Source organism: Hypanus sabinus, chromosome 4 (genome assembly GCF_030144855.1).
Source record: "Hypanus sabinus isolate sHypSab1 chromosome 4, sHypSab1.hap1, whole genome shotgun sequence".
NCBI lineage: Eukaryota > Metazoa > Chordata > Chondrichthyes > Myliobatiformes > Dasyatidae > Hypanus > Hypanus sabinus.
This window is the reverse complement of record NC_082709.1, coordinates 6,151,348-6,167,506: the sequence shown is the minus strand read 5'-3', so window position 1 is coordinate 6,167,506 and position 16,159 is coordinate 6,151,348. Positions and strand designations below refer to the sequence as shown.

Sequence of the window (16,159 nt, the reverse complement as noted above, 5' to 3'; positions counted from 1 at the left end):
TCTCTTACAGACTGGATCAGGTTTTCCTCCAGGATTTCCCTGTATTTTGATGCATTCTACCTTCACAAGCCCTCCAGGACCTGCTGCAGTGAAGCATCCCCACAGCATGATGCACCCACCACCATGCTTCACAGCAGGGATGGTGTGTTTTTGATGATGTGAAGGGTTCGGCTTACACCAAACACATCATTTAGCCTGATGGCCAAAAAGCACAATTTTGGATTCATCAGACCATAGGACCTTTTTCCATCTGAACTCAGAGTCTCCCACATGCCTTCTGGCAAACTGTAGCTGAAGTTTCATGTTAGTGTTTTTTTTTCAACAGTGGCTTTCTCTGAGAGGGAATCCTCATAGAGGGAACAGAAGTGGAGAGAGTGAGCAGTTTCAAGTTCTTGGGTGTCAAGATCTCAGAGGATCTAACCTAGTCCCAACATATTGATGCAGTTATAAAGAATGCAAGACAACGGCTATACTTTATTAGGAGTTTGAAGTGACTTGGCATGTCAACAAATACATTCAAAAACTTCTATAGTTGTACCGTAGAGAGCATTCTGACAGGCTGCATCACTGTCTGGTATGGAGGGGCTACTGCACAGGATCGAAAGAAGCTGCTGAGGGTTATATATTTAGTCAGCTCCATCTTGGGTACTAGCCTAAAAAGTACCCAGCACATCTTCAAGGAGTAGTGTCTCAGAAAGGTAGCATCCATTAAGGACTTCCAGCACCCAGGGCATGCCCTTTTCTCTCTATTACCATCAGGTACCTAAATGGACATTGAACCCTTGGACACCACCTCACTTTTTTTAATATATACTATTTCTGTTCTTTGCACGATGTTTAATATATTAAATATATGTATACTGTATAAAGTATACAATAAGATTTACCTATTTATTATTATAATTTTATTTTTTTCTTCTTCTACAGGCCATCTCGGCCTTTCTAGGCCGTGCCGAACGCTTACTCTCACCTAGTCTTAACCCTCCATTCCTTTCCTGTCCATATACCTATCCAATTTTACTTTAAATGACAATATTGAACCTGCCTCTACCACTTCTACTGGAAGTTCATTCCACACAGCTACCACTCCCTGAGTAAAGGAACTCCCTCTCGTGTTACCTCTAAACTTTTTGCCCCTAACTCTCAAATCATGTCCTCTTGTTTGAATCTCCCCTACTCTCAATAGAAAAAGCCTATCATTATATGGTTATGGTTATATTATGTACTGCATTAAACTGCAGCTATTAAAGTAACACATTTCACATCACGTGTCGGTGATAATAAACCTGATTCTGATTCTCTTTGCCACTCTCCCATAAAGCTGTGACTGGTGAAGCTCCTGGGCAACAGTTGTTACGTGTACAATCTCCCCCATCTCATCCACTGAAGCTTGTAACTCCTTCAGAGCTATCACAGGTCTTTTGGTGGCCTCCCTCACTAGGCCCCTTCTTGCACGGTTGCTCAGTTTTTGAGGATGGCCTGTTCTAGGCAGATTTACAGCTGTGTCATATTCTTCCCATTTTTTTAAATGATTGACTGAACTGTACTCCAAGGGATATTCAGTAACTTGGAAATTTTCTTGTGTCATCTCCTGACTTTTCGTCACCTTTTCAGAGTTGCTTAGAATTTTCTTTTGTCTTCATGATGCAGTTTTTGCCAGGATACTGACTCACCATTGGTTGCCCTTCCAGATACAGGTGTATTTTTACTACAGTCAATTGAAACACCTTGACTGCACGTGGTGATCTCCACTTAACTAATTATATGACTTAAAACCAAATGGCTGCACCAGTGATGATCTGGTGGGTCACATTTAAAGGGTGTGGATACTTATACAATCAATTATTTTGTGTTTTATATTTGCAATTAATTTAGATCACTTTGTAAAGATCTGTTTTCACGTTGGCACAAAAGAGTCTTTTTTTGTTGATGTCAAAAAAAAGCCAAATTAAATCCACTGTGAAACGTTGTAAAAAAATAAAACATGAATACTTCCAAGGGGGGTGTAAACTTGTCGTGGGCACTGTAATAATAGAGAAAAAAATCTGAATTACAGCAAGTATGTATATATTAAATAGTTAAATTAAATAAGCAATGCAAAAATAGAAATAAATTAGTGAGATAGTGTTCATGGGTTCAATGTCCATTCAGAAATCGGATGGAGGAGGGGAAAAAGCTGTTCCTGAATTGTTGAGTGTGTGCCTTCAGGCTTCTGTAATTTCTTGTCAGACTCGGAGTTGAGATAAAACTGTGCCTTCAAACTGAAATGTTAACTCTTTTTCTCTTCCCACATGTGCAGCCTCATCTGTTGAATATTCTATCGTGTTCTGTCTGTATTTTAGACTTCCAGCATCTGCAGCTTTCTTTTATTTTCAATCATTAGTGATATTATAATTTGACCTGCCAGGCAACCAACAAATATTTTAATTCTGAATTCTAATCATGTCCCTCTGTCATAAGGGTTTAATCTCCCATGAGAAGCAGTTCATTCAAATCATCAAGCAATTGTGCTTGTCATTGCTAATCAGAACAGGGACCTTGTCTTTCCATGCTAATAATGTATGTAAATCTAATGTAGTAGTTTCTAACAGGTGTGCAGTAAAATGAGGGCTGTATTCCTTATGATCGATAATGGGTTCAAAGTACATTTATTATCAAAGTATGTACACATTATATAACATTGAGATTTGTCTCCTTACAGCCACAAAACAAAAAAAATGCAATAGAACCCATTAAAAAATGAAGACTGTGCAAAAAAAAACAAATTGTGTAAACAATAAAATGTAAGCAAATAACATTCAGAACTAAACTTCATGAAAGTGAGTTTGCAGCCACAAAGACAGTCATCGCTGTAGCTGGTGCAGGAGCCCATTAGTTGCAGGCCACAATCTCAGTTCAGCATGGAGATGAGTAATTCTTGCCAAGCAGTGAGTGTGGCAAACTATGTGTATACCTGTCTGGACACGCCCCTCTGCTGACTGCTCCTGTGGCTCCTCCCACAGATCCCTGTATAAAGGCGATTGGAGGCAATGCTCCTCCTTCAGTCTCCAAGATGTCGTGGTCATGTTTGCAGCTAATAAAAGCCTATCTTTTGCCTCCCGTCTCCGAGAGTTACTGATGGTGCATCAGTGAGCTGAACGATGGCCCGCCCCTCACTTCCGGCCTTGACTCTGACCTTTTCAATCTGGCTCAGCAATTAAATCAGTCAAACAGAGGCTAGTTCCTTGCTCTTGGACTGGGCTCTGCCACGTCAACCTGCACTCAGGCTCAGGCCTCGTTGCCTCAATTTAACCTTTATCCGACATTTCCAATCTGGCCTGGTGTTCCTCATTGCTGTGCCCGGGCCCCTCCATGTCGATTCTACCTTACCTCGGCTCGACTTCTGGATACAAGATTTCCCTGATCACTCCCACATGATGAAAATTCCTGTAACAATACCAGTCAGTTTTATTGGAATATGCAGGCTCAATTTCAGTGGTTACTGCTTAATATTGTCCCTTAGGACACCATAACAAAATTCTCTCAATATCTTCTGGGTTAATGAGGGGTAATCTCTTTGAAACCTATTGAGTGTTGAAAGGCCTCGATAGAGTGGGTGTGGAGGAGATGTTTCCTGTCCTAGGTGAGTCAAGGACCAGAGGACACAGTCTCATAAATAGAGGAACCTCCATTTAGAATGATGAGGAGGAATTTCTTTAGCCAGAAAGAAGTGAATCTGTGGAATGTGTCACCACAGATGGCCGTGGAGGCCAAGTCATTGGGTATATTTAAGGTACAGGTTGATAGATTTCCTGATTAGTCAGGACATGAAGGGATATGGGGAAAAGGCAGGAGATTGGGGCTGAGAGGGGAATGGATCAGCCATGATGAAATGGCAAAGCAGACTCAATGGGCCAAATGGCCTAATTCTGCTCCTATATCATATGGTCTTATGGCCTTATACTAGAGATTCTGGCAGGTACATGTCAATGATGCACTTTTGGATAGCTCACAAAGGCTGAGTAACTTTGCACACATCTATTGCAATACACACCCAATGATAGTTACGTTTTAGCATTTAGTAGTTTGTACATTAATATTGCTTTTGATGAATATTATATTCTTGAGATATTTATATTCTATATTTTAATTCTGTTTTTCAAGAACCCTAATTGAAAGTGATCAATTTTGTTAATAAAGCCTGCTCCACACTACTAAGGATTCGGTGAAAAACATATTAATTAAATCTTTTCCTGAACAGTCTGTGTACACACACTAACTAATTTGATCAGGATGCACTATAATTGATTCTAAATTCTTCACAATGGGCTTCTGAATACTTTTTTCTTTCAATCACTTTCAAACCCCGCCTAACAGACTGTTTTCGCCAAGTCATGTTTATTCTTGAATCAACAATCTAGGAGCAAATACGTATTTTAATACATGCCCTTACAAGTGTGATCCTTTGATAGATTCTGAGGCAATTCTCTAGATAAACACTCCACAAGGCATTGGAAGGATATTGGTAGTTTTTCCATCGGGCTCTTGACAGATGAGCAGGGATGCACCATGTGGCTCGTCCCTTCCAGTCATTTTCTGCCTTGTAGAATAGAAAACGTAAACCCTGACATGATACACATTCAGAACCCGTGCCTCAAATCTTCACCTGGGTCATTTGCATAATTTTTAAGAAGAGCTGAATAAAGTCTCTATCCCTCATCACTCAGCCTGTAAGATCTCATAACTCTGCCCTCCAGCAATACAACTCTCCAGGGTTTTAAACTGTCTGACACTCATGCCAAATAACAAATAACAAAGCCAATTTCATAGCATTTTGTCTCAGTGGGAAAATGTCAATCATTTGCAAATCTCCCTCTGACACTCGAGGCATGAATGTTAATGATCAGAAATATACAAGGCACACAGTTAAAGAAAAAACTAATGTGATCAGAATATCATGACAGGTTGGAACTGTGATGAGAAGTCATTTACAATATTATAGATTTCCAAGCTTTTCCATCTTATCACAACCATCTTGTTTTAAAGCATAATCAGCAGACAATACTTTGTTGCTAGCATTCTCTGGGAAATAAACTTGTATTACTCAGTCCACCAGCATCTTCTTTTTTAAATATAGTGACATTCACAGATTCCTTCAAAGGTAAAGTTGATTGACACTGCAGCCTAATCTCAGGGCATATTCTTTAAAGCTGTGGGGAGTATTATATCCCGTGCTAACTAAGGCTGCTATTCATTCAACAGCAAGTTTCCATCAATCACTGCACAAACTAAGCAGGCACGAACCTTCATAATTATTCACATTAGATATCTAAAAGGTTACCATAGGCAAAGATTGAACACTACTGATCTAAAATAACTACACTGTGTAATCAGACATACAATTTTAATCAATGTTCTTCCTTTGGTGGAAAGAAGATTGGCTATTCCTCTGGTGTACTTTCGCACCTCTAATGGACCAGAACTGCAATATTATTCATCATGCCAGTTCATTATGAACAGAAGGCCATTTCACTGAGAAATTCACACTACTTTAACATTAAGATTTCAAAGTTCAAAGTAAATTTATTATTAAAGTACTATACACGTTACCATATAAAACCCCGAGATTTATTTTTTGTGGGCATACTCAATAAATCCAATAACTATAATAGAATTAGTGAAAGACCACACTATGGGACAGATAAACAGTGTGCAAAAGATTATTTCTTTACAAAATGACTGCAGAAATACCAGAATAAAAAAAGAAATAATATTAAAAATAAAATATTATAATACTGTAAGACATAGGAGCAGAATTAGGCCATTCAGCCCATGGAGTCTGTTCCGCCATTCTATCATGGCTGATCCCAGATTTCACTCAACCTCATACACCTGCCTTCTCGCCATATCCTTTGATGCCTGATTGAACAAGAACAATCAACTTCAGATTGGGAAAACCAGGTTAGTACTGGACCTCAAGAGAGAGAATTTGTAGAATGTCTAAGGGATGACTTTTTAGAACAGCTTGTTGTTGAGCCTACTAGGGGATCTGCTGTGCTGAATTGCGTGTTGTACAATGATCCGGAGGTGATAAGAGAGCTTAAGGTTAAGGAACCCTTAGGGAACAGTGATCACAATGTGATTGAGTTCACTTTGAAACTTAAGAAGGACAAACTAAATTCCAATGTGTCGGTATTTCAGTGGAATAAAGGAACTTACAATGGCACGAGAGGGGAACTGGCCAAAGTTGACTGGCAAGAGATATTTGCAGGAAGGACAGCACAGCAGCAATGGCTGGAGTTTCTGTGAAAAATAAGGGAAGTGCAAGACAGATATACTCCAAATAAGAAGAAATTTTCAAATGTAAGAAGGACATTATCGTGGCTGACAAGTAAAGTCAGAGCCAAAGTAAAAGCAAAAGAGAGGGCACACAGGGAAGCCAAAGCTAGTGGGAAAATAGAGGATTGGGAAGCTTTTAAAAAACTTGTAGAAGGAAACTAAGAAGGTCAATAGGGAGGAAAAGATGAATTATGAAAGGAAGCTGGCGACTGATATCAAAGAAGATACTAAAAGCTTTGTTAAGTGTATAAAAGTAAAAAAAAGAGTTGAGGGTAGATATAGGACCAACAGAAAATGCTGTTGGAGATATTGAAGTGAGAGATGCAGAAATGGCAGAGGAACTGAATGTGTATTTTGCATCAGTCTTCACAGTGGAAGACATTAGCAACATACCTGATAGCCAGAGGTCTCAGGGAATAACATTAGGTACAGTCAAGATTACTAGAGAGGAAGTACTTGGGAAGCTAAATGGACTAAGTATAGATAAGTCTCCCGGACCGGATGAGGTGCACCCATGATTCTGAAGGAGGTGGCTTTGGAGATTGTGGAGGCATTGGAAATGATCTTCTCAAATGATTTTCTCAAACTATTTCTTATCTGAGTTTGGAAAAAATTAGAAGCACTATTTTTGACTCATCAATTAAATTTGAAGAAACCTGGGGACCGTTCATTCGACATTTTCATATGAATTAATTTGGCCTTTTTCAGATCCTCTCTCCGCTTATTCTTGTTCAGGTATGGAGTTCCGGAGTTTTTTTTTGACACTATCACATACTTATAAACTGTTATTATTGCCCATGTTAGTTTAGTTTAGTATTTTTTTCAATATATATTTTCTTTTATATATTTTCATTTTTTTTTCTTTTGATGATTATTTTTGTTTTTTTTCATATATATTTATATAGACTTGATTGATTAATGTACCTTTTGTTGGTTAATGTTTAATAGGATATTATTATCCTATTACTAATGTAGTTTCAAGTCTATTGAATTTATAATCTATTCATTATTATGCTATGTTTTTTTTATATATATGAAATTTAATAAAAAGATTGAAAAAGAAAGAAAGAAAGAAAGAAAGAAAGAAAGGAAGAAAGAAAGAAAGAAAGAAAGAAAGAAAGGAAATGATCTTCCAGGAATCAATAGACTCTGGCATGGTTCCGGAGGTCTGGAAGGTCGCAAATGTAGTTCTACTGTTTAAGAAAGGAGGGAGGCAGCAAAAAGAAAATGACAGATGTCGGTAGCTGGAAAGTTATTAGAGTCAATCCTCAAGGACGAGGTTATGAAATACCTTGAGGAGAATGACAAGATAGGCCCAAGCCAGCATGGTTTCATGAAGGGAAGATCCTGCCTCACCAACCTATTGGAATTTTTTAAGGTAATCTCAAATAAGATTGACAAGGGAGAGGCTATGGATGTTGTGTATTTGGATTTTCAAAAGGCCTTTGATAAAGTGCTGCACAAAAGGCTGCTTAATAAGATGAGAGCCCATGGAATTACAGGAAAGTTATTGGAATGAGTGGAGCATTGGCTGATAGGCAGAAAGCAAAGGGTGGGTTGGTGGTTGCTGGTTACTAGTGGTGTTCTGCAGGGGTCGGTGTTGGGGCCACTTCTTTTTACACTGTGTATCGATGATTTAGATTATGGATTAAATTGTGGCTAATTTTGTGGATAACACCATGATAGGTGGAGGAGCAGGAAGTGTTGAAGAAATGGGAAGGTTATAGAGAGACTTGGTCAGTTTAGAAGAGTGGGCGAAGAAATGGCAGATGAGATACAAGAGAAATGTACAGTTGTACATTTTGGAAGAAGAAATAATTGGGCAGATTATTATTTAGATGGGGAGAAATTTCAAAAATCGGAAGTGCAAAGGGACCTGGGGGTCCTCGCACAGGATACCCTAAAGGTTAACCACCAGGTTGGATCGGCAGTAAGGAAAGCGAATGCTATGTTGGCATTCATTTCAAGAGGAACAGTGTATAAGAGAAAGGAGGTGTTGATGAGGCTCTATGGGGCACAGGTGAGACCTCATTTGGAATACTATGTGCAGTTTTGGGCCCCCTATTTTAGAAGATGTCGGAGAGAGTTCAGAGAAGATTTACGAGGATGATTCCTGGAATGCAGAGGCTAACATATGAGGAGCGTTTATCGGCTCTTGGGTTGTATTCATTAGCGTGTAGAAGAATGAGAGAGGATCTCATAGAAACATTTCGAATGTTGAAAGGGTTGGACAGAGTAGATGTGGAAAGGCTGTTTTAAGTCCAGGACAAGAGGCCACAGTTTTAGAATTAGAGGGTATCCACTTAAAACAGAGATGAGGAGAAATTTTTTTAGCCAGAAGGTCGTGGATTTATGGAATTCATTGCCACATACAGATGTGGAGGCCCAATCATTGAGGGTGTTTAAGGAGGAGATTGATAGGTATCTAATTAGTCAGGGTATCAAGGGATATGGGGGAAAAGCCAGAAATTGGAACTAGATGGGAGAATAGTTTAGCTCATGGTGGAGTGGCAGAGCAGACGTGATGGGCTGAATGGTCTTCTTCAGCTCCTTTGTCTTGTGATCTTGTGATCTTCTCTGGATCCACTCCAATTTGCCTAATGTCACAACAGGTCAAGAGCAGATGCCAGTTCACTGGCTCTTCACTCAATCCTGTAACATCAGGGACAGCGAAGATGCATACATCAGGATGCTTTGCAACAACTAAAGCTCAGCATTTAATACTATCGTACCCTCAAAACTAATCAATAAGCTTCATGTCCTAGGCCTCAATATCTTCTTATCCAAATGGATCCATGATTTCATCGCTGGCAGACCCCAGTCATTTCGGATTGGCGACAACAACTCTTCCACAATCCACCTCAGCACAGGTGCACCACAAAACTATGAGCTACTTATGAATGTGACTTTAAGCAGAGCTCCAATGACATATTCAATTCTGCTTATGACACCACTGTCGTTGGCCAAATCAAGGGTGGTGATGTATCAGTACATAGGTGGGAAGTGGAAAATCTGGCTGAGTGGTGACATAACAACCACCTCTCACTCAATGTCAGCAAGACCAAGGAGCTGAATGTGGACTTTAAGAGGAGGAAACTGGAGCTAAATGAGCCATAGACCATAAGAAATAGGAGCAGAAGCCAGCCATTCAGCCCATCGAACCTGCTCCACCATTCAGTCATGGGCTGATCCAGTTCTTCCACTCATCCCCACTCCCCTGCCTTCTCCCCATACCCTTTGATGCCCTGGCAAATCAAAAGCGTATCTATATCTGTCTTAAATGCACCCAATGACTTGGCCTCTACAGCCGCTTGTGGCAAGTAATTCCACAGATTTACCACCCTCTGACTAAAGTAATTTCTCCGCATCTCTGTTCTAAATAGGTGTCCTTCAATCCTGAAGTCATGCCCTCTTGTCCTTCATTCCCCTACCATGGGAAGTAAGTTTGCCATATCTGTTCAGGACCTGAGCCAGTCCTCTGTGGGGAATCTGAAGTGGAGAGTGTCAGCAACTTTAACTTCCTTTGTGTTATCAATTCAAAGAGACTGTCCTGAGTCCAGCACATAAGTGGAGAAAGCACAACAGCATCCCTACTTCCTTAGAAATTTGCATAGAATCAGTGTGTTATTTAAGACCTTGACAAACTTCTATAGAAGTGTTGTGGAGAGTATATTGACTGGTTGTATCACAGACAGTTATGTTAACAACAATGCACTTGTACAGAAAATCCTGCAAAAAGTAGTGGATACAGCCCAGTCTATCACAGGTAAAGCCCTCCCCACCATCGAGTACACCTACATGGAATGCTGTAGCAGGAAAGCAATGACCCCCACCCCCCACATCCAGGCAAAGCTCTCTTATTGCTGCTGTCATCAGAAAGAAGGTACAGGAGCTTTAGGACCAACACCACCAGGATTAGAAGTGGTTATTATCCCTCAACCATTAGGCTCTTGAATCGGAGGCGATTACTTCAGTCAATTTCATTTGCTCCATCACTGAACTGGACTCACACTCAAGGAATCTTCGTCTCTTGTTCTCAACATTAACTGCTTATTTAATAATGATAATTATTATTTCTGTTTTTAACTTTTTGTACTTGCACAATTATTGTTTTTTTTGCACGTTGGCTGTTGTCCTCCCTGTTGGCTGTAGGCTTTCGTGGATTCCGTTGTATTTATTATAGTCGCCTACAAGGAAAGGAATCTCACGGTTATATGTGGCGACATATATATACTTTGATAATAAATTTAATTTGATCTTTGAAGTGCTGGGAACTGGGATTAGTTTAAATATATAGTTTGATTGACATGGACATGTATATGCTGAAGTATCTTTTCCGTGCTGTGTAACTCTATGACCTGTTCTAAGTCACCTTCTGGTATTCAACTTCAGATATCTGTTCAAATGTGTGATACAAAAGGCTCACATGTGAATATTAATCAGTCCAGAGGTCCACATTTGGACCTCCAGATTCAGGCAAACAGTTGCTACACAACATGTAACTTCAGACTAAAAATAAGCATTTCTCTCAGGAATTGTGGGACATAGGTCATAAGACCATAAGATATAGGAGCAGAAATAGGCTATTTGGCCCTTTGAATTTGCTCCACCATTTCATTACAGCTGATTCATTTTACACTCAGCCCAAATCTCCTACCTTCTTCCCATATCCCTTAATGCCCTGACTGATCAAGAACATATCAACCTCTGTCTTAAACATCCACAATGACCTGGACTCCATAGCTGCCCGTGGTAACGAATTTCACCGATTCACCACTCTCTGGCTAAAAAAATTCCTCCTCATCTCCATTCTAAATGGACGCCCCACTATTCTAAGGCTGTGCCCTCTGGTCTTGGCTGTAGTGATGCTGTGAATGGGAGAAAGGCAAAATTATGAAGGTTTTAAAGTGTGAGAATGAGAGTTCTAGATTTCATGCACTGGACAACAGAAAGTCAACATGGGAGAATCAAAGAGGGTTAATAGTTAAATGGATTCAGTGTGTGTTGAAATGTATGCTGCAAAAGTTTTGATGAGCTTAAGAAGATAACATTAGGCACTTTCCATCAGGTTTCACAAATTGTAATCACAAACTTGACTGAGTTTTTGAGGAGATCAAGTCAAGTCATATTTATTGTCATTTCGACCATAACTGCTGGTACAGTGCATAGTAAAAATGAGACAACATTTTTTCAGGACCATGGTGTTACATGACACAGTACAAAAACTAGACTGAACTGCGTAAAAAAAAACAACACAGAAAAAAACTATACTAGACTACAGACCTACCCAGGACTAAGGTGACCAAAGTGATTAATAAAATCCCTCATGGTAAACTGATGAGGAAGATTAAGGTTCATAGGATCCACAGTGATCTGATAGTTTGGGTTTAAAATTGGATTGCCCGTGCAAGATAGAGAGTAGTGGGAGAAAGGTGTTTTTCTAGCTGTACATCTGTGATCAATGGTGATCTATAGAGATCAGTGCCGGGATCTGTGTTGTTTGTGATATATAAATATCTGGAACAAATCTGTAGATGTTAGTAAGTTTAGTAAGCTTGCAGATGACACAAAAATTGTGTAGGATATAGCAGGAGATAGCTCCGTTACAGTTAATAGGGAAGAAACAACATTTGGAGTTACACTTGGGCAAGTGTGAGGTGCTGCACTTTGGATAGAGGAAAGTACACAGTTCATAATGGGACCCTTAACAGCACTGAAGTACATTAAGATGTTGGAGTACAAATACATATCTTCCTGAGAATGGTAATGTACATAAGTTGGCATGGCATGTTTGCTTTCATCTCTAGGGGCACTGCATATTGAGACAGGAAATCATGATGCAGTTGTATAAAACTTTGGTTAGGCCACAACTTAAGTATTGCCTGCTACTCTGTTTACCTCATTACAGAAGCTTTGGCCAGATCGAGAAGAGGTTGATCATGAAACCACTGGTAATGAAAAGTATTACTCGGAGAGGTTGGACAACCTTGGGGTTTCTCTGGAATGTCAGAGGCTGAGGTTCATAAAGTTATAAGAGGCATAGATAGGGTAGACAACCAGAACATTATTCTCAGGGTACAAATGATAAATACTACAGAATACAGCTTTAGAGTGGAAAAGTTTAAAGGGAATATGAGGGGCAATTATTTCTTTATACACTGAAAGAGAAAGGTGCCTGGAATGTGCTGCCAGGAGTGGTAGTATAAGCAAAGTTCAAAGTAAATTTTATTATCCAAGTACATATATATCATCACATACAACCTGGAGATTCATTTTCTTGTGGGCATACTCAGCGAATTGATAGAATAATAACCATAACAGACCGCTCAACTAGGACTTTCAACTAGAGTGTAGAACACAACAAACTGTGTAAGTACAAAAAGAAGAAATAATTATAATAAATAAATAAATGAGAAATACTGACAACATGAGATTCTTTGAAAGTGAGCCTATTGGTTATGGAAACATTTCAATGATGGGCCACGTGAAGTTGAGTGTAGGTATCCGCTTTGGTTCAAGAACCTGATGGTTAGGTGATAGTAACTCTTCCTGTACCTGGTTGTGTGAGCCCTGAGGTTCCTCTACTTCTTCCTGGTGGCAGCAGCAAGAAGAGAGCATGTTCTGGGTGGTGAGGGTCCCTGATGATAGATACTGCTTTCCTGTGACAGCAGTTCTTGGAGATGTGCTCAATGGTTGGGAGGGCTTTACCCATGATGGAGTGGGCCATATCCACTACTTTTTGTAAGGATTTCCTACCAGAAGTAGTGCGACTGGCATTCCAGAGGCTTTTACATTGGCACATGAATATGCAGGGTATGAAGGGTGTGTATCACATATAGAGATTTGTTTTATTGTGGGCCAAAAGGCCTGGCTTGTGCTGTACTGTTCTATGTTTACCAGGAAAGTAATACTGAAAAAATGATGGTGTTGAGGGCGATGAATCATCGGCTTCTGGCAGAGCTCCTAAGGCCTTAAAATAGTTGAATAGTCAGATGGCCAATGCATTGTTTTAAATTTTCTAAAATTCCATAGGTTTGGAGAAGATTCCAATAAATTGAAAAATAGTAAAGAACAGAAATAATATTTTTCTTCAACTTTCAATACTTTTAATTTGTAAATGTCGTAAAAGTTGCAAAAGTCTGCAAACCCTCCATGATCATTTTGAAAGTCTGAAATGCAGCCACAAACTGCGTTCACACGATACAAAATGCCTGCAGAGGTGGTTTGTTCCATCGGTATAAACAATATGGAGAAGCATTTTACATCTCGCTTTGCCAGTCTTAATTATACAGCTAATATTAACGTTTATCCTGAGTTTTTCTCAGAATAATATTTTTTTTTAAAAGATTTTGCTGCAGATTAAGTTTTAAATGTTATTGATGTTTTTAAAACAACATTGTTGCTGGGAAGTTAATCCAAACTACTATCATCCTGTGAGAAAAGTTTGTGTCCTAACAACCATATGAACATTAATGATACCATACACATAAAATAATCTGAATTGTTTTTCAACAATCTGCCTGATCTAATAACACATGAAGAATTGTACTTCCTGTCAGTACTGAGTATACCGTTTAAACAATCACAGTCTAGGTTCAAAAGAGTATTCAAAATCGTTTCCAAGCAGCATTCCGGGTGGATGAACTTTCTTCAATCAGTGGACTCTCGTGTCTCGACTCCCACCAGAACCTTTTATCTTGTATTGTGTTTTGTTTTCACAGAGTCGGTGATACTAAACCTGATTCTGATTGATTAAAAAGCAACACACGGGCCTCAGGAACGGGACATGCCCATCTCCTCTGACGCGCGCCCCCGTCCCGCGCGCCCACGCGAGTGCTGGCCCATCGGGCAGTGCGCGGAGAATCACGTGAACGCTATGGCCGCCGCCGAGGTGTTTAGTCGCCTCCGCACCGGTTCCAAGTTGGGTCCGCAGTACGATCAGGAGGGCAATGTTATCGAGGTACACAGCTCGAAATGCTTTTCCATACACTACACACACAGAAACAAACTGCTGGAAGAACTCAGCGGACGTTGACGTTTCGGGTCACCAGGACTGAGTGTAGTGGGCAGCTGACCCGCTGAGCTCCGCCTGCAGTTTGCATTCGGCTTCAGATCCCAGTATTTGCACTTTCTCGTGTCTCTGCTTAATATAAGGAGACGATGTAGTTGGAGCAGGTGGCTGAGGCAGTTTCCCCCTCACTGAACTGGGAAGTTCTTGGGTTTCAGCCGTAATGAGAAACTATTTGAATGTGAACTTCGCTTGTTCTATGAAGGAATCTTTTCAAATATATCTTCAGAAGATTGCCACAGTCTTCACTTGCTGTTAATGTATTGTTACTTCATTGTAGAGATAATATTGTGTTTTTAAAATGTTTGATATTTTGCCTGTTTTGGTGTTTTTGTGTTGATTTTATTGTTTGAAATTTGTTCTTGTGTAAAACTTCCAATCTGGACTATTGATAGCCTGCCAGTACTGAAATCATCTTTATGTTCTTGATTGGTTTTGATGTTGACTTCTGTATTGGGTTTTTAATTTGCTTTGAGATTTTTTTCAGGATCACTTTTTAACTGTTTATCCTATGATTAACCTTTGTAGTGGGTGACTTCAACTTCCCCAGTATAGACTGTCACCACCGAGGCAAGAGGCCTAGATGGGCAGAATTTCTTAGGTGTATCCAGGAATGTTACTTAAATCAAATTGTAGATAATTCAGCAGGAGAGGGTCTCGGTGTTGCTAATGAGTTGTGTTGGTGACTGACCTTTTTACAGTTAAGGAACAATGATCACAACTACCTTAATGATATAGGCAAATATGGACCTTGCAAAAGGAGTATTAAATTGGACCAGAGAATATTGTGCAGAAGTGGGGGAGAATTAATTGGGAAGTTTTTAGGAAAGTCCATGTCAGGTATGTTCCAGTAAGAAGGAAGGTTGGGGATAACAAGTTAAGGGAACCTCGGATGTCAAGAAAAGTGAATTTAATAAAGAAGAAAAATGAAGTGCACAAGGTTAATGTTCAAAGTAAATTTATTATCAAAGTACATACAGTTGCAAGGAAAAGTCTGAATGTTTTACAATTACCTGGTTTTCTGTATTAACTATTAATAAAATGTGATCTGGTCTTCATCTGAGTCACGGTAATAAACAACCACAATCTGCCTAACTTAATAACACATGAAGAATTGTACTTCTTGTCAATACTGAGTACACCATTTAAACAATCACAGTCTAGATTCAAAAGAGTATGTGTACCTCTGGGGTAATGCCTTCTACAAATGCTATTTGGAGTCAGGTGTTCCAATCAATGAGATGAGATTGAAGATGTGGGTTGTAGAGGTGCCCTGCCCTATTGTTTTTTTTAAAAAGACGCAAAATCAGGTTACTGACAGAACCTGCTCTCTTTAAGAAAGATTTGTTTATGTGTACCATGCCTCGATCAAAACAACTTTCAGAGGACCTTAAAAGAAGAATTACAGAGATGCATGAAGCTGGAAAAGGCTACAGAGGAATTTCTGAAGACCTGAGTGTTAATCCGTCTGCAGTAAGAGAAGTTGTCTACAAATGAGGGAAATTCAGTACTGTTACTACTCTCCTGAGGAGTTGGTGTCCTACAAAGACCACACCAAGAGCACAACGTGCAGTGCTAAAGAATGTGTAAAAGAATCCAAGGGTAACAGCAAAAGATCTGCCAAAATCTCAACAACTTGCTGAAGTCTCTGTTCATGTGTCCACTATAAGAAAAACATTGAACAAGAATGGTGTTAATTGAAGGACTTCATGGAGAAAACTACTGCACTCTTTAAAATAAAAAAGCTGCGCGTCTCAAGATTGTAAAAGACCA

The 16,159-nt window shown here is 39.6% G+C and overlaps 1 protein-coding gene across 2 annotated transcripts in view; it reads left to right on the top strand.

Moving 5' to 3' along the window:
• The first annotated feature begins 14,162 nt into the window (after nt 1–14,162).
• ccdc93 (coiled-coil domain containing 93) overlaps nt 14,163–16,159 on the top strand; it is a 79,022-nt gene continuing 77,025 nt past the window's right edge. For both annotated transcript variants that reach the window (XM_059966311.1, XM_059966310.1), the window contains exon 1: nt 14,163–14,278. In XM_059966311.1, coding sequence (XP_059822294.1) covers nt 14,195–14,278 — 84 coding nt within the window. In that variant the 5' untranslated portion in view covers nt 14,163–14,194. The remainder of the gene's footprint in view (nt 14,279–16,159) is intronic.